The sequence below is a fragment of the Hydractinia symbiolongicarpus genome, chromosome 9 (assembly GCF_029227915.1).
Source record: "Hydractinia symbiolongicarpus strain clone_291-10 chromosome 9, HSymV2.1, whole genome shotgun sequence".
Taxonomy (NCBI): domain Eukaryota; kingdom Metazoa; phylum Cnidaria; class Hydrozoa; order Anthoathecata; family Hydractiniidae; genus Hydractinia; species Hydractinia symbiolongicarpus.
In genome coordinates, this window is record NC_079883.1 from 15,894,235 (window position 1) to 15,919,514 (window position 25,280).

The following is a 25,280-nucleotide window of genomic DNA, read 5'->3' on the forward strand; positions in this document are numbered from 1 at the left end:
AATTTGACGTACTCATTTTTGAATACGATTAAACTAAAGGTCTTTGAATCGTTACAATCCTATTTTTTTCATTCGTATATTTATACTTTCGGTGATTGGTTAAAAACGACTTTCTGTGATTTTGAACATGTTTAAACTTTCTTTTGTCGCATGCAATTTGTCGTGACTGGTACTTTTTGTGCGATTTAAGGTGGCAAAAAACGACAAACTGCGTGCAACGCAATCAACGATCAGGGACTACATTTTTCATGTGCCCCGCATACCTAGACATAACACATAATTAAATATAGTAAATATATATTTTACAGTACACAATCAGAAAAAAAAATATGAAATTATCTAAAACCATAACGGGTACCTCCATGTGAAGCTAAACATCGTCCGATAAATATTTATAAACATTCTGGCCAATTAATAAAACGTGAAACTCCTTCATGTGTATCATTTTTGCCGGTTGATCCATAAGTATAAAAAGTAACTCTAAAGTTGACGTTCATTTGCAACCACATGGTATGTTGAAATCTAAACCATGCAAAAACATCCGAAACAACAGCACTTAAACAACTACGAGTTTATCTTTTGTTGCTTGATTCGCCCAGATCCATAGCGTCGTCTTCATTATCGCTTTCATGTGATCTTTTCAACAAACCTAAACATATTCGCATTTTGTATGTAAATTTATTTAATGAAAAAAAAATATTAAAATTGCGGGCTTAGAAAGCTCACCCAAAGGCTCACGCTAGTCCATAGAATAAAAGCCATGAAACAACAATTGATAATTGTGAAAAGGATATATGTGACGATTTACGCGTTGTACCGTGTCTTCGTATGTCTCTTGGGTATCATGCTATGTATTTTTTGTAGATATTATACCGGCGCATTTGCGAAATAAATAAATAAACATCAGCAATAAAACAAAAGAAGAAAATTAACACAACTATTTTTTTTAACGATTTTATTTTACGACTTTTCAGAAACCCGCGGCTAAATTCACATATCTAGCGTGGGCTAAGTTTCATTCCCTAAGTGCCGCCTCATTGTTAAAATTTGCTGAAATTTATTTCATAGTTGGCTAAGGAAGAATTACCTCTTGACGAATACAAACTCACCATTTACAAACTGTTGTTGTTGCCGTTGTTGCGCAGCAGCTAGATAAATCGGTTCGTATTCCTGGAAAAAACACATTTCGGTTTTATCTACAAAAACTTTACCATGCAAAGGTTAAGTGGCTTTTAACCAGTTGAAACGATATTTTTGAGCTCAAGAACGACTTTTATTTAAGCGTACTTAGACGCAGTTCTTAATTTTTAGTATCTCGGCAAGCATTGGCGTCTGTATTTTGGCAGCTTTAAAAGTTGAAACGAGTCAACAAATGTTTTTCTCAATTACTAATCAATATTCTCCCCAATCTTTAATATCATGGAGATTAAGTATATTAACCACCGCTCGAGTGCAAGAGTTATGACATATCCCATAAAAGTTTTAGTGGAAACTGGCTTTTAACCTCACTGTACTCAACTAGAATTTAAAAGGTTGAGATATCCTTATAAACTTTTTAATCATATTTGGAAGTCATATTCCAGATAAGGCTCCAAATTTCAATACGAGCTTTTTTTACAAGCAACTGTACTCGAATCTGCCTAATGCCTAAGCCATTTACTAAAAGCTACATACCAAATCAAAGGCAAAGTTGAATCAAAGGTCTGTTTTTTATAATTTATACGCATAGATTGAACATTTCTTTTCCTTTTTCTAATTTTAAATTATTTGTTGTATGGGTATTAAATGGGAATTTGACATCGATGAAAATAATAGTGAGTGAATTCGGGTAACTCACAGCAGAATTTTTGATATTCTTTGATATTTTCTTCTAAGCAAGAAAGTAGGTCAAATATTCAGTTGTTTATGACGTGTAATAGGTTAAATAATGCAGAAAGCACCGTTATTATTTCTGCCCATTTCATAAAAATTAATTTTCCGCTTACCATTAGTTGTCTTGCAAATCCTTCGTTGGGATTAATGCAGTATCTCTTTTCTTGGACAAAGGAGAATGCTCTCGTATAAGGCAATCCATAAGTTGCCATTATATATGCAATCATAAATGCAGCACTAAAACAGCATATATATATATATATATATATATATATATATATATATATATATATATATATATATATATATATATATATATATATATATATATATACCTAATAAAAATTAAAAAAACAGTAAAGAGTAAGAGGTACGGAAGCAGAAGTTTTTGTAAGATCATTTATTGTGACATTTAAAAGCTAAATATACTAAAATTACTTGCTCTGACAATGCGAAAGTAAAGCAGAAGAAGTTCAACAAAGAATTTCAAAATACATACCACCCATAAAATTTAAAGTCTTCTATTACAAGCAAAAGTTAATAACTAAATTTTTAAAAATCACTTTGTAACATGTCACACACAAATCTATATATATCAAAATCGGTTAGTTTATTGCACAGTCCATCCCGCCAAAGGTTGACACAAAATGTTAAAAATTACAAGTTAACAACTCGTCAAATATTACATAGAGCCTCTAGCAAAAAATTTTATCCGAAATGTAAAAAAAAAAGGTTTGCAAAAGAGGTAAATCTTAATAGGACAAAAACGTTTTTTAATACATTTTTTACGGTACTTCCTCACCAAACTTTACAAAAAATGTTCAAAAAAAAAAAAAACGGTTTGTGAGGAGTAAATCCTAAATTACCAAAAATCGGTTCTCTCAGCCACTTGCACAATCTCTTTAATAATAAATCTCATAAAGTACCGCAATGATCCGATTAAACGCCCAGCATTTTTAAGCGCCCCCTCGAATAATCGCCCAGGTAATTTCCTTAAAGTTTAATAAGCAATCAGCACTTATTAAGCGCCCCCCTCAAGCACCCACTTGGTAAAAGGGAGCGCTTAATAGAAAACTGACTGGAGAAACTGGGCGACCATTTTCAGTGAACAACAAAACACTGTAAACCCATTTGAAATAACTGATTCTGATGTTGAGGATGCTCAGTTTCCTGGTAACATTTTATCTGACGATGAGGAAGATGATATCGATGTTGTATAAAAAGCAAAACTAAAAAACCCTAGAAAGACTAAGCTTTATTTTGTTACATCTTTTGTTCAGTTTTATTTTTGCAGGAAATAAAACAAAATTAAAAACTAACGTTGTCTTTAATACGCACAAAATTAGAAAAAAATTATAAGCACCTAGCATTTTGTAACAGCTTGTAAACCAAAAAAATTTTTTTTTCATTTTGCATATGATCCTTCCTCACAAAAGTCAAATAGGAAATGTAAAAAAATACAATTAAGTCACAACGTTAAAGCATAAACAATCAATGTAACAGCTCATCTTTTTTCACAAAATGTTTACATCACATTTTTAGAACCCGCTATTTGCAACACAAACATACAAATTAACTAAATTCTGTTGGTTCAGTTTGTAAAAAATTAAAGTTTGCAAAACTTAGTTATTTTAGTATATATATTTTACTAGTCGATAAGGCCTGTGGAAAAATCAACTAAGGCAAAAGGACAATGGAAAAATAAGTTGTTTAAGAAATTTTGCTGACGTCAGCAGCGCATAGAAAAATTAACAAAATTTAGTTATTTGTTGCCTGTAATGTGTAGAGGTTGAAACGCTGATCAAAATAATGTATGTGATCATATGTTTTGCACGATCACCTACAGAGATGAGTTTAAAAATTTTGCTGACGTCAGCAAAGAGAAAAAAATATACGAAAATTTTTTTTTTAAATTTATATACCGGTTGCCTTCATCATATAGATCTTGAAAAGCTGATCAAGAAAATGTATAGGATCATGTACTTTTGACAAACGGTTACAGAGATATTGGGGGTTTAAAGGTTTTTTGATGACGTCATCAACCCGTCCATTCCGAATTGGATTCGGGGCCCCGGTTTTGGAAACTTACCCAAATTGGTCCCAGGTGGACCCTTGTTACCCATGCAGTAAAAAATGACTGACGTCACACCTCGTTTCCAAGTTATTTGGCCTCAAAGTTTTAAGTGCTTTATTAATTTAAAGAAAGATACGGCGCGACGTCAACTATATTGACGTCGCGCCGTAACGTCAAAATATTTAACATTTGAGACATACCTTTTTCGGCAACATCAAGGGAAAATAAAGATATCCACTTTGTCTGTTACAAACAGACAAACAGAGAGACAGACAGATACAAAGACACAGTCTCTGTATTAAACTGTAAAAATATAATGGACTTCGCCTGTTACAGACAAACACAGTTATGGTATTATTATAATAGACTAGTTATTTAAACCCGTTAAGTGTCTACTTAAAAAACTTGTTAAAACGGGTTGTTGCTAATTAAAGGAGAGGCGAACTGCGCAAGGCACGGCTGCTGAATAAAAGTTCATGATGACACTGTTGATTTTGAAAACCATACTGACTAGCTTGGTTCGCTCCACAATAAAGCAATTTACACGCTACAGCCATCATGACAAAAATGGCCTGAAACAAAGACTAAGAATGTTTTAATATTAAAAATCAGGTGGAGCGCTTTAGTACAGGTATATAGTTTGTGGTAAATCAGTGAAACGCACACAACGTGGTGTGGTGTATGGTGTTTCTGGTGTAATATATTTTTCAAAAAATAACTTTCTACAACTTTAGCTGAAATAAAAACACAGTTTACAACTTGTTGCTGCCCTGTCATAAGAGAAACAGTCCGTCAACCTTTTTTTTATTTTTTGGAGGTTTCCCGCGTAAGTTCAAAAATGCGCCTGGTACAGGTACACCCTTTTTCGTAAAAAAACTTTATCGCAACTTCGGTTAAACAGAAACACAGGAAAACAGCCCGGCTTTAACACTGGACTGAGAACTTAGTACAGGTAAACTGTGTCGCAAATGCGTTTAGGCTTAGTACCCTTTTTAAAAAACTGTATCGCAACTTCGGTTTACACAGGATACACTGGGCATCGTGACCCCGTCCCGCTGAAAAAATCAGTCAGAAATTTTATTTTGTGGAAAAGTTTTTGTAAAAGTAAAAACATAGTTTACAACCTGTTTTTAGCCTGTTGAAGCAAAACATTGCTTTATTTTGCAGGAAAAGTTCCTGTAAAAGTTTAAAAACTAATTGTGACACTGAACTGAGCGCTTAGTTCAGGTAAACCATGTTGCATGTCCTTATAAGCGTAATACCCCCAAAACAACTTTACCACAATTTCGGTGTTACTGCCTCCATGCCAGTTCATTTATTTATTTGTTATATGTTTATGTGTGTATGTACCCTTTTATAGTCTATTTTTATGTTGTTAATTGTGTTAGTACAAGTGTGTCCCTTAAGTGTCCATGTGGGCATTAGTTTCTATGTAGTGATGTCACAGTGTATTGTTCTATTGTGTTACTTTATAATTGATTGTTTATTTGTCTATTAGTTTATGTTTGTAAGGTGTGTAGTTGTTCAGTTGTTGCAGTGTGTGTGCATGTGAGTTACTTGTAGCAAAATGTGGATAGTAAAGTTTTATTTTATACTTGTATGTCATTTAACTTTATGTTTCTTTCTTATACTTAATTTTTGTTCTCATATTTATTTATCTAGTGTGTTATGTCCTTTTAAGTGAACTTTTGTATTTTGTTTTAGCTTTGTTATTGTAACAATTGGTAAGATGAGTTTTACTGTTATGACACTCAGTTCTATAATTATCCCCTACCTATAACAGTTGTGTTTGTGCTGTTATAGTCGAATTAAAACACAGGAAACAACCCGTTGTTACCCACTCCAGCCAAAACAATCACTCAGCAATTTTATTTTGTAGAACAAGTTTTCATGAAAGTAATAAAACGTGTAGCTACCTAACAGCATTTAGCATAAAAATTATTATTATTATTACTAGTCGTTAGCCCGTGGAAAATCCACGGGTTCGCCCGTCCTTTTTATACCGCATTGCGTGCTTCTCGCTATTGCGCAGCTAAGCTACCATTTTGCGTGGCAGACAGACGGACGGATGGACAGACGTATACGGGCATTATAATATAGATTATTATTATTATTAAAAGACTATATTCTGGCATGTCCATATACAAATATTCATCCAGAAATTTTTAAACAAGGAGATTAATAAAATTTAAAATATATGTATATATATACATTATGCTTACACTAAAAGAAATTTCTAATATAAATATAAAAAAAAAATAATAATAATAATAATAATAATATTGTTAAAAGAAACGGACGAGAAAACAAAAACAACAACACAAACACCGAAGAGAAAGTGCGCGATTTTGAGTAAGGAAAAGTCAATTGACGCATAACAACAGAATGATCCACAAATATTTACTTAAATTTCTTTCAGTAAAAATAATTTTGTCCCTTTTAAACGTTATCAGCTTTTTAATCGAGCGAATTTCTTTAGGAAGTCGATTGAAAGACGTAGTTGTTACATCTTTGAAAGTGTTTTTGCGAAGTGATGTCTTTAATCGAATTTCGTCAGCATTTAGAAGAGTTTTTTGTGAACAACAAATTCATTTTTCAAATACTTTGGCCAATTATTCTGATGAACACTTTTAAAGGCTGTGATCATTAAATGCCATTCTCGTCTTTGTTTAATAGGTAACCATCCTAAACGTGTTATATCTTCAGTATGGCAGTACTTATTCCATACAAAGCTGGCTGCACATATCATCACTTTATGCAGCTTTCGAATTTGGATAGCTGTTGATGGAATATAAACAGTGTCGGTAAAGTCTAATTTTGACAAGACTAGCATTTCAGCTAATTGTTTTCGTAACTTAAGTGGTGCCATGCGTTTTAGTTTACGTAATATAGATAAGATGCCATGACAGCACGATACTACACTCTGTACATGATCATTCCAACTTAGGTGTTCATCTTATTTAGCACCCAAAACAGACCATGTTGGAACTCTTTCAATCTGGAAGTCATCCAGTTTGATATCAGTACAATCGAGGTCGTTGAGATCGTGTCGTTTTGACATTTGTGATGTTGAAAACACCATTAACTTTGTTTTTTCCTTGTTCAGAACAAGATTGTTATTTGTAGACATCTTTGAAGTTGACTTATATCTCCGTTTATTTGTTCTGACTGATTTCGTTTTTACTCATTACTTCTTTGATATCCGTTCTTAGTTTCATCAACAAAGTAGTCGAGGAGTGTCCTTTTTGGTAACCGGACATCGTTTCGGAATATAAAGTTTTCTCATCGATAAAGATAATCATTTGTGTAAGGATAAGACGTTCAAATACTTAGGATAAAATAGGAAGGATGGAGATCGGTCGTAGTTCTTTTATTAATGTAGGAACATTCACTTTTGGAATAGGTGCGACTCTTGCCACTTTCCATTGACACGGGAAGCATTGATTGGAAGTATTGATTACGAATTGTGTTGTAGCCAAACTGTATTTGGCTACTTTCCCTTTTTAGCCAGAGGTAGTGAGATAGCCACAACACCAATATGAAAATAACTAATAGCTAGGATAAAAGCTTTTATAAAAAACTGAATAGTTAACTAAGGCTAGCTAGCTGGCTTTAAAATTAAGATTAGTCGGTGACCCGTGGAAAAATCCACGAGGTGGCCCCTTTCTTTTTATACTGCATTGCAAGCGTCTCGCTACGTGTGGTACCATTTTGCGTGACAGACGTATACGGGTATTATAATATACACACTAGCTGGTACCCTGTGGATAAATCTATGGGTATGCCATCCTTTATATATCGCATTTCGTGTTTCTGTAAGGCAACTTTTTCCTCGCGCAGAAACAGTCAGATGGAATACGGCAGTTATGAGACTAGTCGGTGGTCCTTGGATAAATCCACATGTTCGCCCGTCCTTTATATACCGCATTTTGTGTGTCTCGCTACTTGAGATACCATTTTGCGCAAAGACAGACAGACGACGGCTATTATTATAGAGATAGCCAGGAGACCCGGAGTCGAAAAAGTGTTGTTGAACGCCCTGAGGAGCGCTTAGTAAGAGTCGCAAACTGCGCCCCATGGTCAGGTGGAGTGGTTTAGTACAGATATGCAGTATGTCGTAAATCAAGTGAAGCGCATACACCATTGTAGTGTTGCGACTGTTACATATATTTTAAAAAATAACTTTCCGCAACAAAAGCTGAAATACAAACAGAGTTTACAAACTGTTGTTTCTCCATCATAGAAAAAAAATTAGTCAATATTATTTTACAAGTCTCAGTAAATATTAAGAAATTAATTGTGACACTGGACTAGGTGCTTAGTACAGCTAAACCGTGTCACACATGAGTTAATAGCCGTATAAAACCATTTTCCAAAAAAACTGTATCGCAACAGTTAAAATAAAAACAGAGAAAACGTTTTTTGGAAAATGTTTTTGGTGAAAGCTTAGTACAGTTAAACGGTGTTGCACAAGCGTATAAAGATAAACACAATTTCTTGCAGACTGTGTTTATATAAAAACACAAAAAGAAGTCCTTTGCTAACACGGGGTTGACCGGTTAGCCCACCCGTACAGGCGTGATTCCCAAGAAAGTTTAAAAATTAATTGTCACAGTGGGCTGACCCCTTAGTACAGGTAAACCACATTGCACATGCGCCTAGGCGTAACAGCCTTTTCCAAAAACAGCACGTTGTTAACACTGAGCTTAGCGCTTAGTGCTTAGTTCAGGTAAAATGTGTCGCACCTGCGTATAAGTTTAATAGCCTTTTCCAAAATACTTCAGTTTAAATAAAAACATAGGAAACAGACCGTCGTTTAACAACACGGGATAGGCACATAGCACAGGTACTCCGTCTTACATTACAGTAAAGTGGTAGCTAACTACTTACTTGCATTTAGTATGAAAAAGATTACTTAAAAATTCTGTTGCAGACAACTGTATTTGGTTGCTTTTACATTTTAGCTAGAGGTGGCTAACCCCAGTCACAACCAACCCAAAATCAGATTGGCTAAGATAACACAAAAACTAGAAAAGTTAGCTAACATCTACGTTGGTAGCCAGAATCTTAAAATTGGTTTTGTTTAAGATTAATATATGGCTAGAGAACGTGACTAAGAGGCAAATAAAACTAATACAAAGCTTTAGGTGGCTGAATAGTAGCTTAGCTAGCTAGCTAACTATAAAGTATAGGTGAATAAACATGTAAACACATAGAAAAAATACCCAAAAGTAGTTTTAAATGAAACTGCGATCTTGTTAGAATTAGAAGTATCAGAAAGAAAAAATGAACCAAACAGTTAAAGGAGAGGCGAACTGCGCTGTGGGACGGCTGCTGAATAAAAGTTCATGATAAAGTGTTGATTTTAAAGACCAGACTGACTTACTTGGTCGTCTGCCCCATAAAAAAGTCCCACTCTAAATTAATTTTGTTTACGTTTTTGTGAGTGCTGAATTATTTATAATTGAGTATTTTTACGCATTTGCCAAACGGGTGGATAAATTAAAAGACATTGTGATATATTTCTCTTTATTGTGATGGTCACAGGTCAATGTGCACCGAGTAATTAGAAGAAGTTGAAGATCAAAAAAGCAAAAATGTTGAACACATGTGAAGAACATTATTTTTATTATTTTATACTACTAAACTTGCTAACAAAATTTGTGGGTAAAGATAAAGAAAGTAAAGATAGATTCAAGAAATAAAGATAAAGCCACCATATTTGTTCGATTTGTTATTGAATGTTTCCCGTGTGTATATTTATTCGAACTTGGCGCTATCTCATCATAACAAACTTTATCGTTCGAAGTTGATACATAGTATGGTGTGGAAAAGGGACTCAAAACATAAAAAAAATATTGTTGATGGTCATGACAGATATTTCTTTAGTTCAAAGAAGTTTAAACGAAGGTTTTAAAATGCTGTTACTACTATAGTACGTAAAATATTCTTGGTTATCTCGAGTCAAAGATCTTATTTTTGATGTTTACTGGTAAGTACATCCAAAACCTATTTATTTTTACCCCATACAGCCATGAAAATTGTGTAAAAACGTTGCCAGGAAGATATATGGATACTTAGTTGTGAAATATAGTTATTTATTTGTTATTATAGTAGTTATTCGTTCGTAGTTGTTCGCCTCTCCTTTAAGGAACTTTTCTTTCCCCAGCAATGAGTTGGTTCAATCTGCTTGCCAAATTTCGGACCGTAACGTAAAAATCGTTGCTAAGAAATATAAAGAGCTTTAGTTTCTGATTGGTCATTTATATAAAACTCTGCTCCTGATTGGACCAGCAGGAACCCGTCCCTGTGTAAGCAGGGGCCTGACGGGTTTTCGTCTCTGCGCTAGCAGAGTATTTCGTGCGTGGTTAACACAAGTCGCTTTTGACGCACGAACAGACAGACAAACGAAGGCTATTATTAAAGAGAAGTCAATGACCCGTGGATAAATCCACGGGTTCGCTCGTCCTTTATATGATGCGTCTCGCTACTTGAGGTACCATTTTGCGCAGAGACAGACAGAATACGGCTATTATTATAGAGACTAGCCGGGAAACCCGGCGTCGAAACGCCGGGTTAAGCCACAAGTAAAGGTGTGATCCGGCATTGAACACTCTGTGGAGCGCTTAATAAGAGCTGTAAACTGTCCCACACGATCAGGTGGAGCGCTTTAGTACAGGTATACAGTATGTCGTTAATCATTTGAAGCGCATACAACATTATAGTGTGCGACTGTAACATATTTTTCAAAAAATAACTTTCCCGCAACGATAACTGATATAAAAACAGAGTTTACAAAGTGTTGTTACTCCATCATAGCAAAAACAATCGGTCAATATTATTTTATTTTGTGGAAAAGTCTTTTTAAAAGTTAAAAAATTAATCGTGACACTGGGCTGAGCGCTTAGTACAGTTAAACCGTGTTGTACAGCGTATAGTAATAATACCCTTTTGAAAAAAACTTTCTCGCAGACACAGGGCTGAGCGGTTAGTCCAGGCGTGATTCCCAAGAAAGTTTAAAAATTAATTGTCACAGTGGTGGGCTGACCTTAGTATATACAGGTAAACGGTGTTGCACATGCCCATAGGCGTAACAGCCTTTTACAAAAAACAGTCTGTTTTTAACACTGGGCTAACCGCTTAGTACAGTTAAACACAGTTGAACAGGCACATAAGGCGTATTACCCTTTTCCAAAAATGTTCATTGCAACTTCTGTTTAAATAAAAACACAGGGAACAGCCTGTCGTTACTCGTCCAGCCAAAACAATCGCTCAGCCATTTCATTTGCAGAAAAAGTTTGCAGAAAAATAATAAAATATGTAGCTATACCTAGCTAGCTAACTGCATTTAGCATAAAAATTATATATTGCTTAAGAATATTGTTGTAGCCAAACTGCATTTTTATACTTTCACTTTTTAAGGAGCTAGCTAAATAGCCACAGCCTCAACATAAAAATAAATGTTGGCTAGGATAAAAAGCTCTTATACCGTACAGAATAGCAACAAGTGAGGCTCTAGCTAGCTAGTAGCTATAGCTAGCTAATCTTCGTTCCTAGCCAAACATCCTAAAACTGGTGCGTTTAAGATCTGTACGTGGCTAAAAAACGTGACAATATATTTATCCTAACATTGAAAACAAACAGAAAACAAATATTACAAATATATAAGGCTTTTAGAAGATAAGAAAGTCAAACAGGCCTACAAACCTCACACATCGAACTCGACGCAAGACTTCGTAGCGAACGGACGTGTTCATAAGCTATAAGCGGATGTAAAACTTCTCTATCTACAACGGGGAGTGATTAGAATAATAAACTTAAATAAATAAATAGTTAATTTCAAATAAAGATATAATGGCTTCGTCTTTTACACTTGCCAACTTAAGTGACATTGTGGGAAAATCTAAATCACAAATTGATAAATTCACAAAGCCAGATTTGGTTCAATTTTTGATAAAAGTTCAGGATGAAGTGAAAGAAAAGGTTGGACTGAAAGAAATAAAAGACAGCGTAGATGAAATCAAAAATAATGTTCTTAAACGAATTCTCGACGACAACAAAAATATGAAAAAAAGAATTAGATTACTTGAAAAGGAAAACGACGAAATTTACGAATCTCAAATTAACCTTGAAATGAAGATTAACGCCCAGGACCAATACTCCAGAAGAAATAATCTGGAAATCATTGGCATATCAGATGATATCGCTGATCGAAATCTCGAAGCAAAGGTAATAAGCATTCTTCAGGAAATCGGTGTTACCTGTGATTGTAACGAAATTGAGGCTTGTCATCGCCTACCAAAGTCAAAGAGGGAAAGAGACTCGAAATTTCCAAAGCGCACTATAGTTAGGTTCGTCAACAGGAAAAAGGCTGAAAAAGCGCTCGAAAACCGTAAAAAGTTGAAAGACAGTGTAAATCATCGTAAAGTTGTTATTTCAGATAATCTTTGCCCAGCTTATAAAGCCCTGTTGGGAATGAGCAGTCAATTATATCACGAAGGTAGAATTGCATCATCTTGGTCTTGGAAGGGTAATGTTTTTATTAAACCAAATATAACAGATGAACCTTTTAAAATTTTTCACGTAAGCGACTTAGATTATTATTATGACGATGTTTCCTTGGAATAAGGTAAATTTTTAAACGTGTCTTTTTCGCGCCAAACTCGATTTAATAATTTATTTATTTATTTATTTTTGCGCGCTTGCTTGCTGAATCGGTCATAATAATCAATTTTCACTCCCCTGTAGTTTATCATCTTGTCTAGCTTTTGAAACGCTAAACACATCTTTTGACACATCCCATTGTCATTTTGTGTGTTGTGTCATTTCCTGCTTGTTTTCGTTTGCTCTCATACGTGATTATCTTGTTTCTATAGGCTTGTTGATAATTTTTGTGTGATATTTTTATGTTCTGTGTGTTCACTTAAAAATGATAAATTTTCCGTGTGGTGTCTGTGGAAAGTCTGTTAATTCAAATCATAAGGCTATTCAGTGTGATATTTGTAAATTCTGGATTCATATTAAATGCAATGGTCTCAATGCTGATGATTATATATCTCTCCAAAACTCTGATGAACTTTGGTTCTGTTGTAAATGTATCAACAAAATTCTCCCCTTTGGCTCAACAACTCCCCCCTTAGTTTATGACAAGAGTCTTTCCTCTATGGAAATGAAAAGGTTTCTCTCCCAGCTCAACTCTATTGAAATCAACGAGGTCCCCCATCCTGAAACCATGGGTGGTGTCAACTGCAAATATTACGATCCAATTGAATTCTCTGCCCTTCAAGTTAATTCTGATAAATTCTCCCTTTTTCATATGAATATCGCCTCTCTGTCTAAACATATTGATGAACTAAAGATTCTGTTAGGTCAACTTGGGCATGACTTCAGTGTTATTGGTATCACTGAGACCAAATTCCAGACTAAAATCCCACCTATTAACTGCGATCTATCGGGTTATTCCTTCACGCACACACCTACTGAAGGTGAAAAGGGTGGTGCTCTTTTGTACATCCCTAATCACTTGCAATTTATTGAACGTCCCGACCTGGATACTCTTGCATATAAAAGCAAGGAGCTTGAATCTAAATTCATTGAAATTATACGGGCCAAAGATAGAAACATGATTGTTGGATGCATCTACAGACATCCCTCGATGTCTGTTGATGAGTTCAACAATCATTTTTTATTGCCTCTTCTTGAGAAAGCGTCTTCAGATAACAAGTCTATCTTCCTCCTTGGAGACTTTAATATTGACCTTCTAAAGTCTGAAACAGTCAAAGAAGTGTCCGATTACATCGATATTACTTCGCAATTTAACTTACTCCCGCATATAATTCTTCCCACAAGAGTTACTGAAGTTTCTAGCACGATTATTGATAATATTTATTTTAGTTCAGCCAAGTGGGACACTGTGTCTGGTAATATTATAAGTTCAATATCTGACCATTTCCCTCAGTTCTTAGTCTTAAAAAACTTGTCTGCAATCAATCCTTTGCACACCTCTGATGATATATTTGTTCATGATTGGAAGAAATTTCATCACAATGACTTTCTCACCGAACTTCACAATAAAAATTGGGATGATATCCTACAATTGAATGTAGATGATCCCAACTTATCGTTTAACAATTTTTACAATTGTATCAACAGTCTATTGGTCAATCATGCTCCTCTAAAAAAAACATGCAACAAAAAAAGAAAAAAAAAATCCAATCCTTGGATTACTAATGGTATCCTTACCTCAATAATCAAAAGAGACCATCTGCATAAATGCTTTTTAAGAGAGAAAGATCCACTTTTAAAGTCTTCCTTGCTAGAGAGTTTTAAAAAGTACCGCAACAAAATTGTATCTCTATGTAGAATGAGTAAGAGTAATTTCCTCAATAAATATTTCAGCAATAACCAAAAAAATATTGGCAATATTTGGAAAGGGGTTAAAAATATTATTTCTGTTCGTTCTTCTGTTTCTGCTTCTCCCACCTGTATGAACATTAATAACTCTGTTGTAACTGATCCAGTGACAATTGCTAATTCTTTTAATGATTACTTTGCTTCAATTGCAGATAACATCAGAATGAATATCCCGTTCACTCGAAAACATTTCTCCTCTTTTCTAAAAAATTCTACTTCTAATTCGATGTTTCTTTCACCAACTGATGATTTAGAAGTTCTGCATTGCATTTCTTCCCTTGACCCTGGTAAATCTTCTGGGCCATTCAGTATTCCTGCCCATATTTTAACTCTTGTTAAATCTGAATTATCTATACCACTTTCAAAACTTATTAATTTGTCTTTCACAACTGGTATTTTTCCTACAAACCTAAAAACTGCCAAGACCATCCCTATTTATAAAAAAGGGTCCAAATTAGAATTAACAAATTACCGACCTATATCCTTACTCTCAAATATTGATAAAATATATGAAAAAATCATATACAAACGAGTGTATGGTTTTCTCGAAGCAAACAACGCCCTCTACAAGCATCAATTTGGCTTTAGGAAAAATTACTCGACTTCTCAAACACTTCTGAACATCTCTCAAAAAATTATGGATGCTCTTGATAAAGGAAATTATGCATGTGGAGTGTTCATTGATCTTCAAAAGGCTTTTGATACGGTTGATCATGAAATTTTGCTTAAAAAGCTTTTTCACTATGGAATTCGTGGTACCCCACTCTCACTATTTAAGTCTTACTTAACAGGACGTCAACAGTTTGTATCCATCAATGGAAATATATCAACTAGTAATCTTATCAGGCATGGTGTCCCTCAGGGCTCTGTTTTAGGACCTCTTTTATTTTTAATTTATATTAACGACCTGCATTGTTCAATTAATTTTTCTTTGGTGCATCACTTTGCTGATGACACCAATCTCTTAAACTTCAGTAAATCTTTGAAACAACTGGCCAAACAAATGAATTTTGACCTCAAGCTTCTTTGCCATTGGCTCAATGCCAATAAAATTTCTCTTAATGCTAGTAAGACTGAGTACATTGTTTTTAAACATACACGGAAACCTCTTAATTACGATTTTAGGCTTTTTATCAATGGTAAAAGGCTTATACCTAGTAATTGTATTAAATATCTTGGTGTTCTATTAGATTCTGATTTAAGCTGGAAGTCTCAGATCAATGATACTGTTGCCAAGCTCAAGAGGGCCAATGGAGCTTTAGCTAAACTTCGTCACTTTGTGCCTTTAAATGTTCTTATTCTAGTTTACTATGCCATTTTTCATTCACACTTGCAATATTGTAATCAAATTTGGGGTCAGCCAAACAGTCTTGATGTTAATCGTATTACTGTTTTGCAAAATTTTGCTATTAGACTCATGTCTTTTGAATCTCGAAGAGCATCATCCAGTCACCTGTATGGTAATCTTGAGCTCCTCAAATTCTCTGATATTGTCAAATGTCACAATATTCTATTTTTACATAAACTATTTCATGAAAAATTGCCTGCTTCTATCCTTAATACATTTGCGGTTGACTTCACCCATGCTCAAGGCACTCGGGCAGAGAAAATTGGTTTGATCAATCTCCCTACCTTTAATACTATTTCTTTTGGTAAAAACTCAATTAGATTTAATGCCATTAATTCCTGGAATAAATTGCAGTCTTTAATGACTAGAAAATTTGTTTCCCTTGATTATTTTAATCTTAGAAGTGATCTGAAAAAGTACTTTGTTTCCTCTTACTAATCCTTCCTGAATTGTCAGACTTGGCCATTTGTTTCCCGCATGGTTGTTTATCATTTGACCCACTTTTATGTGTGTGTTGTTTTGTGCGTCTCGTATCGTTTACTGTAATTGTCCAAGGGTGGCCATACCCTTTGCCTTAGCTTTATGCTATTAGGTATGGTCTCCCTTCAATAGCATTATATATTTTAATTTTGTTACCCTGACTAATTATGATATTTATTTTCTTTTTCTTTATATTTATTTTCTTTTAATTTTAATTGTATATATATAACTGCTATTGATAAATAAAATATCTATCTATCTATCTATCTATCACACTGACCACAAACACGACCATTATCAAAATGGCCTTCGTTCCGCGAAGATCTTGGATTCTTTCTGGTCGCGAAAATCTTGGTTTTTTTTTTAAAGAATCAGGCGTTGTGAATGGTGTTCCACGCGCGAGCGGTCAAAACAAAGTCGGTAAAAATATATCGCATTTGGTATCGGCGCGTAATTTACAAAATTTCGTGTTTCCGTTACGGGACGCGGTTTTCGCGGACACACAGACAGACAGACGGAATACGGCTATTATTAAAGAGACTAGTCGTTGCCCGTGGAAAAATCCACGGGTTCGCCCGTCCATTATATTTACCCGTCGTAACAAAGTGGATAAAAATATATCGCATTTGATATTCGTGTTTCCGTGACATAATTTTCTAACTCAGCGGGGGTTCCGCGCAGAGACAGACAGACGGAATACGGCTATTATAATAGAGACTAGTCGTTGCCCGTGGAAAAATCCACGGGTTCGCCCGTCCTTTATATTTACCCGTCGCAACAAAGTGGATAAAATTATATCCGTAACATCATTTTCTAACTCAGCGGGGGTCTGCGCAGAGACAGACAGACGGAATACGGCTATTATTATAGAGACTAGCCGGGAAACCCGGCGTTGAAACGCCGGGGTAAGCCACAAGTCAAGGTGTGACCCGCCATTGAACACTATGTGGAGTGCTTAATAAGAGCCGTAAACTATACTACACGGTCAGGTGGAGCGCTTTAGTACAGGTACGCAGCATGTCGTTAATCGAGTAAAGCGCACACAACACTATAGTGTTTCGGCTGTAGTGTATTTTTGAAAATATAACTCTACTGTAACTTTAGCCAAAATAAAAACACAATTTACAACCATTTGTTACCTAGTCATAGGAAAAACAATTGGTCAATTTTATTTTATTTTGCGAAATAAGTTTCAGTAAAGGTTAACAAATTAATTGTGACATTGGACTGAGCACTTAGTACAGGTAAATCGTGCGACACATGCGTTTAGGCTTAAGACCCTATTCAAAAAAACTATTGAAGCTTTGGTTTACAAAACACAGAATACACTCTGTTGAAACGCCGGGTTAAGCCACAAGTAGCTGTGTTACCCAGCGTTAAACACCAGATTGAGTGATTAATAAGAACCGTCAACACACATTCAGGTAAAGCGCTATAGTACAGCCATATAGTGTGTAGAAAATCAAGTGAAGTGCACACAACTTTATGGTGTTTCCGGTGTAATATACTATTCAAAAAATAACTTAGGTGAGACAACTTAGGTAAAATAAAAACCCAGATTACAATTCAATGTTACCCCGTCATAGCGAAAGCAGCTGGCCAACCTTCTTTATTTTTCAGGGAATGTTCCCGGGAAAAGTTCAAAAAAATGTTAAGCTGAGCGCTTAGTATAGGTAAACAGTGTGTACTTTTTTTCTGTAAAAAACGTTATCACAACTTCGGTTAAACAGAAACACAGGAAACAGCCCGTTGTTACCACCGAACTAAGCGCTTAGTACAGCTAGACTGTGTCGCACATGAGTATAGGCATAACACCATTTTTAAAAAAACTTTATTGCGACTTCAGTTTAAAAAAAATCAGGAAACCGCCTGTCGTTATCAAGTTCAGTTAAAAAAAATATACTCAGCAATTTTATTTTTCAGCATAAGCTTTCATAGCAGTAATAAAATTGGTAGGTGCATAACTGCATTTAGCTACTTTCACTTTTTAGCCAGAGGTAGAGCTAAAAGGAGCTAGATAGGTAGACCCAACTGCAACATAAAAATAAAGAACAATATACCAAACTGAATAAAAACTTTAAAAGAATAGGAATAAATAAAGATAGCTATAGCTAGCTGCCTCAAAATGTACGTTGTGTAGCTAGCCAAAAACTTAAAATTGGTTTGTTTAAGATTAAGAAAATGTGATGAAATATTCACCTTAACATGTGAAAACAAACTAAATAATCCTATAGCATAAAAAGTACTCAGAAGAAATAAGGAGAAAGAAAATCGAAAGGAAACTATTATAACTTCAGAAAGATGGGGAAAAACAGACAGACAGAAAATGTATATACCACTTCTTAGACCGCCATCTTTATAATAAAATCACATGTACAAATCTCGCAAAGATATAAGCGGAAAACACAAACACATGGTTTTAAAGTATAACCAATAGCATAGAACAAAATGTAAACATAAATGGCGGATATATAACAATCCTCCACCAATAGTCCACAGTTTAAACGTATACAATGCGGTTCAAGTCATAGTCCTCGAAATGCTTTGGTAAACGGCGAGATCGTTCAGGTCGAGAATTGGTGTCCTTGTTCACATCTTCTGCAACGTCTTCAAACGGCTCAGATGTCTCAGGAACAGGTAACTGGACTCTTGGCTCGATTTCAGTAACGGTTTCGTCAACTTCTGACGGTTCAAACTGTGGTAGCACAGCCAGAGGTGGGTCTGTCTCTACCATTGCTGAATCAGCTAATCTCTCGCCGGTTGCAGCTCGCATTTGATCGATGTGGCGTTGAACGATTTTCTCTCCCACTTCAACATCGTATGTCACAGGTCCTCTCTTTCTCGAAATGTTTCCTCTCACCCACCGTGGTCCTTGACCAAAATTTCTAATCAGTACCTCCTCTTGGTCTAGAAATTGCCGCAGCGGTTTCAATCGATGACTTCGATTCTCAGAATCCATCTGTTTCCCCTTGACTGTCTGTTTCAGATCTGGTTTAACGAAATGGAGGGCACTCCTTAATTGACGATTGAACAGTAGTTCTGCAGGTGACCTGCCCGTGGTGGTGTGTGGTGTGATGCGGTACGTGAACAGCAAACGGCTTACTCTGGTCTCAATGGATTGACCATTCGATTCTATCTTTTTAAGACTGTTTTTCACAGTTTGGACGGTTCTCTCTGCTTGTCCATTTGAAGCAGGATGGTATGGTGCAGAAAAAATGTGTCTGATGTTATTTCGTTTCATAAATTGCTCAAATTCAGTGCTTGCGAAACACGGTCCATTATCACTAACACAAACTCCAGGCAGGCCATGCGTGGCAAAGATTTTGCGCAGTTGCTCAATAGTCGCAGTGGAGGTGGAGCTATTCATGACTATTACTTCCACCCATTTCGAAAAAGCATCAACAACTATCAAAAACATTTTGTTCAAAAACGGTCCCGCATAATCCATGTGGATCCGCTCCCAGGGTTGGCTTGGGTATTCCCAGGAATGTATTGGTGCTGCAGCTGGCATTTTTTGGTGGATTTCACAGGTTTTGCAATTTTTGACGGTTAACTCAATCTCAGAATCCATCTTTGGCCACCACACAAAACTTCTCGACAAACTTTTCATGCGAGTGATCCCTGGGTGAGACTGGTGAAGTTGTCCAAGCAGTTGTGGTCGTAACGAGCTTGGTATAATGACACGAGAACCCCACAGCAAGCATTGGTTGTCGATGCTGAGTTGATCCTTCCTTGAAAAGTACGGTTGTAATTCTATTTCTCGGTTTACTTTCCAACCGTTGGATATCAAGTCCAACACTTTGCTCAGGACTGGGTCACGACTTGTATGTAGCTTAACATCAGCGGAGGTTAGTGGTGCTTGCACTAGGTCCATCATGTGAATTGCACTTTCATTGTTCGAGTAATCAGAACTGTCTGCTTGAAGTGGAAGGCGGCTTAGACAGTCAGCGTTGGCGTGATTGACACCTGGTTTGTACTCCAAGACGTAGCTATAAGCAGACAGCAGGAGGGCCCATCTCTGAACACGAGCAGCTGCAAGCGGTGGAATTGGTTTGTTTTGTCCGAATAGTCCCAAAAGAGGTTTGTGATCAGTTATAATTCTGAAAGACTGTCCATAAAGATATTGATGAAGCTTTTTGACTGCGAATACTATGGCTAAACCCTCTTTCTCAATGTGGGCATAATTCCTCTCTGCTGGAGAAAGAGTCCGTGAAATATAACATACGGGCTTCTCGGAACCATCATCCATTACATGGGCGAGAACAGCACCTATCCCATAAGGAGAGGCGTCACAGGACACAAGGATCGAACGTTGGGGGTCAAAATGCGTCAGCAACGGTGCTTTATATAGTAGAGCTTTCGATTCGGTAAACGCTTTTTCTTGTTCGGTTTTCCAGTGAAAGGTTGTCCCCTTTCTCAGCAGACGATGCAGTGGTTCAATCATTGCAGAAAGGTTTGGTAGATAACGATTATAATAGTTGAGCATTCCGAGATAAGCCTTTAACTGTGTAACATTCTCTGGAGGGGCTGCATTCCTTATAGCTTTGACCTTCTCTGGTGAAGGCGATATTCCTTCCTTGGTAATGTTGTAACCCAGATAAGTCACCTCTTCTGCTAGAAATACGCATTTGACTTCCTTCAGTCGCAATCCAGAGCTTTCAATCACTTGCAGGACTGACGATAAATTTCTCAAATGTTCCTCATCATCCTTACCAGATATTAAAATATCGTCTACTCGCACTTTGGTACGTGGTATATGGCGGAGTCGCCTATCCATTTCCCTCTGAAAAATGCCGGTGGCGGAATGTACTCCATACTGAAGTCTTGTGGGGCGGTACAAGCCACGGTGTGTGTTGATTGTGAGGTATTCTCTTGTTTCCTCGTCCAACTCCAATTGCTGGTATGCATGACTCAAATCCAGCTTTGTGAACTTTTCACCCCCTGACATTGAGGCGAAAAGATCTTCAGTTCGCGGAATTGGATAAGAGTCACAAGGTGCAGCCTGGTTTATTGTCTGTTTGTAATCGCCGCATATTCTGATAGTACCGTCCTCTTTCTTTACCGGTACGATAGGGGCTGCCCATCTTGAATATTCAACTGGTTCATATATGCCATCTTGTACAAGTCTATCAAGTTCAGTGTCGATCCTGTCTTTTAAGGCATACGGGACTGGTCGTGCTTTGCAAAACTTTGGTGCGACAGAGGAGTCCACAGGAATATGGACTCTAAAGTCCTTCAGCAATCCCATACTTTCCGTAAACACGGCGGCATGCTGTACTAATATTTGCTGTAGATTGGTATTGCTAGAATGCTTGACCTGGAACAAACTGGGCCAATCTAACTTGATTACTTTTAGCCAATCTCGACCTAACAATGAAGGAGATTCCCCGGGTACGATAGTCAATGACAGTGTGTATTTCTGTTTTTGGTGTTCAACGTTTACAGCAGCTGATCCCAAGGGTGTTATGATTTCCCCTGTAAAAGTTTTTAACTTTAAGTTACTAGGCTGGATGGTCAACTCTGGAATGCATTTCCGTAATGTTTTTTCACTTATCACCGACATCGATGCACCGGTATCGACCTCCATCTTGATGGTTTTTCCTTCAATACTGACATTTACAAAAAGCGGTTCAACTCTGCTCCCTTCTAATTTATACAGGTTAAACATATCGGACTGTTCAACAGTTTCGTTGTAAACATTTCCTTCATGTTCGGACTCCAGTTGGTTTATTGGTTTCCGGGGTGGTCTGGATTTCTCATCATTTCGTTTCTTTTGACGACATTTTTTAACGGTGTGTCCTTTTTTGTGGCAATAATAACATTCAGCATCCTTGAATGGACATGCCTCTGCTGTATGTTTTGTCCCTCCACATCGATAGCAATCCCTCCCTGGGTTGTCTCGGGCTCTCTCCAAAGCGTGGACACTCTCTGAAATGTTGCCTGTCGCTTGATGTTGGAGAATGCTTTTGGAGTAGCTTGCTGCTGATTCCATAGAACATGCAATTCGTAGGGCTTTGGCTAAGGTGAGGTCTTTCTCACTCAGGAGCTTTTGTTGTATTTTTTCCTCCTTAATACCACAAACAAGTCTATCTCTTAACATGTCGTCCAGTGTTTCTCCATACTCACAATGTTCACTGAGTCGACGCAAAACTGCCAAGTACTGGGAAATTGTTTCAGAAGGTTGCCTATCACGAGTGTTGAATCTGAATCTCTCAGCTATCGAATTGGGAGTGGGATATAAATGATCTTTCATTAATTGTACTAGCTGGTCATAAGATTTGGAAGCAGGATTGTTATTTGACAAACCTCTCAACAGCTGGTAGGCTTTGGCTCCACATGAGCTCAGCAGGATTGCTCTCTTCTTGGTGGCATCTGCAATGTCATTTGCTATGTAGAACTGATTCACTCTCTCGATGTAATTGTTCCAGAGTTCCGTTGCCGGATCAAACTCTCCAATTTTTCCGTAGGTAGCCATTTCGGTAATATATCCTCGTCGCCACTTATTATAACTTCAGAAAGATGGGGAAAAACAGACAGACAGAAAATGTATATACCACTTCTTAGACCGCCATCTTTATAATAAAATCACATGTACAAATCTCGCAAAGATATAAGCGGAAAACACAAACACATGGTTTTAAAGTATAACCAATAGCATAGAACAAAATGTAAACATAAATGGCGGATATATAACAGAAACCTACAAACTTCACACCATCACTTCCAAACCAAAATGGCCTTAGGGGTAGCATGTTTCCTCCCGTCGGCATGTTGAGGCCGCGAAGCACTTGGATTGGTCATTAGTGAAAATGGAGCCTCGTGATTGGTTTATTACAATGAGCGGCAAAGCAAGACCGGTAAAAAAACGGGGTCTGCCGGGGATTCGAAATAAAGCTGCAGGGCCGCGGGGATTTTCGGCGGGTCTCGCTACTTGCTCCGCCATGTTGCGCAGAGACAGACAAAATACGGCTATTATTGCGCCCCGCCGGAGGGGTGCACATTTAGTGGACCGCGGGTATCACTATCTCTATTATAATAGCCGTATTCCGTCTGTCTGTCTCTGCTCGGACCCCCCGCTGAGTTAGAAAATGATGTTACGGAAACAAGAATATCAAATGCGATATATTTTTATCCACTTTGTTGCGACGGGTAAATATAAAGGACGGGCGAACCCGTGGATTTTTCCACGGGCAACGACTAGTACTATATATTTTGTGGTGTATGGAGAAGTTTTTTTCTTACTCTTAACTTCGCGGGGGACTTCAGCTCGAACATCCAACCTAGGTTTGATATAACACAACCTGTGTGTTTGGTACCATCAGGACAAAAAAAACACTGATCGAGCAAAACTTATCTTGTCTCGGTTTCCTTGTTGTCTCTGAAGATTTGACTGCCATAAAAAATGTTTATCGAGATTCTTTTGTTATGTTAATTTGAGGCTTTGTAATATTGTCTCGTTTAATGTGCTAGAATGTCGCTGCACGTGAATTTATCTTCAAGAAAAGATTTGTTTTTGTTTATCCACGTTGTTGCCAAACTTGTTAACAGTAAGTAAGTAGAAGGATTACTTATATCTTACATGAAATTAAACTCAGAACGGTTTATGGCGTTGATTCAAAGGCCGCAATTTATAAATGTATTACAATTTAAAGTCAATCAAGAACAGAAGATTCCGTGTATGGCAATGACTATTTTCTTACATTTTGTTGGTCTCCCCTTCCCGAGGGTCTGGCTTGTCGTAATAGCTTTACTTATGTAGCTAGGGAGCTAAATACTTATTTTTAAATTCTTGCATTTTATTAGGTAATAGTCGTAAAACTACTCTTACTTGTACTACAGCTATCAAGCTAGAACTGCACAAAATAGTGCTTTCATTAGAGTCCCCTTTTTTCAAAAGTCGCAAGCAACAAAAAACTTTTATCCTGCCCTATGTAATTTTATCAACGAGGGTGCTGATATGCCACATACACCGTAAAAAGTACAGGTGTTTTGGGTGAGTAAAATAACTTCTTAAGGAACCTTTGTGGGGCTACTATCAGGTGTATATATAAAAAGATATTTGTTGAATCATGAAAAAATATTGTTGTTCATTGCACGGAACAGTCAAGTTGAACTGATAAATTAACCAACAACATAACATAATTAGCTGTTGTAGTACAACTAGACGCTACCCACAGTATGTTTCTTTGTTTTCTTCACTTTTTCATGTTTTTTCTTGAAATTATAAATGATGTTGTTGATTTATCAAATCTGACAAATTTATTAATTGAGTGTCTACCCTTTTTTGTATCAACTTGTTCAATTCAATTCGAAAACAATGACCAATCAATTTCCTCGATAATAAACAATCAAATTTGTAAAATTCAATAAATCGATTTCAACAAAATAAGTCCTGTATTGTCCACAGGTTTGAAAATCTTGTATCGCCTGCTTAATATTATACTTGTTTAACAATGATATCAAAGCCAGCTTGACTAAATTTATATATATATTTTTATTTATATAGTATACCTTTTGTGTATCACATGGCATTGATTTGTATCTTTTTATTAAATTCTAACTTTAAATCAGATAAGTAGACAATAATTAAACAACCTAGTATTAATTCAGTTCTGGTAAAATTGTATTCTTCTTTCTCAATTTTAAATATACTTTCTTTTTCAGATCATTTGTTATGAAACCATGCACCATCAGCAGTTTCGAAAAATCTTCAACGAGAGAAATTTTTAAGGATTTTATTGGTAACTTAACAGAGTAATAATTCATTGAAATTGAAATTGCTCAGAAGTTATTATATATATTCGAATCGTGAAGTTCATACATAGCAATCCTGCATCCTGGAATTTTCGAGATCAGTTATAAAAAAATCCAGTTAAAGTTTTAACTATTGTTTTAGAATATATACTATATATATGTAAAAAAAAAATTATTTTTTATTTATCAAGTTGTATTTTACGCAATAATAATTGAGAATTAGGATAGTTATGATGTGTTTATATACCCCATTGTTCTCCGTTTTTAAAGTCTACTTCATATTTCAGAATTTTTCAGACTAATGATGGAAATCTTCAAGTCACAGGTCTTTTTATTTAA

General features: G+C 36.2%; 1 protein-coding gene across 4 annotated transcripts in view; it reads right to left on the bottom strand.

The window, feature by feature from the left end:
- Nucleotides 1–280: 280 nt before the first annotated feature.
- The window catches only part of LOC130657484 (serine/threonine/tyrosine-interacting protein-like), a 48,809-nt gene continuing 23,809 nt past the window's right edge, over nucleotides 281–25,280 (bottom strand). For all 4 annotated transcript variants that reach the window (XM_057460473.1, XM_057460472.1, XM_057460471.1 and 1 more), the window contains 3 exons: nucleotides 1,986–2,109; nucleotides 1,110–1,170; nucleotides 281–649 (listed from right to left, as the gene is read on the bottom strand). In XM_057460473.1, the coding sequence (XP_057316456.1) occupies nucleotides 573–649; nucleotides 1,110–1,170; nucleotides 1,986–2,109 (262 nt within the window). In that variant the 3' untranslated portion in view covers nucleotides 281–572. The remainder of the gene's footprint in view (nucleotides 650–1,109; nucleotides 1,171–1,985; nucleotides 2,110–25,280) is intronic.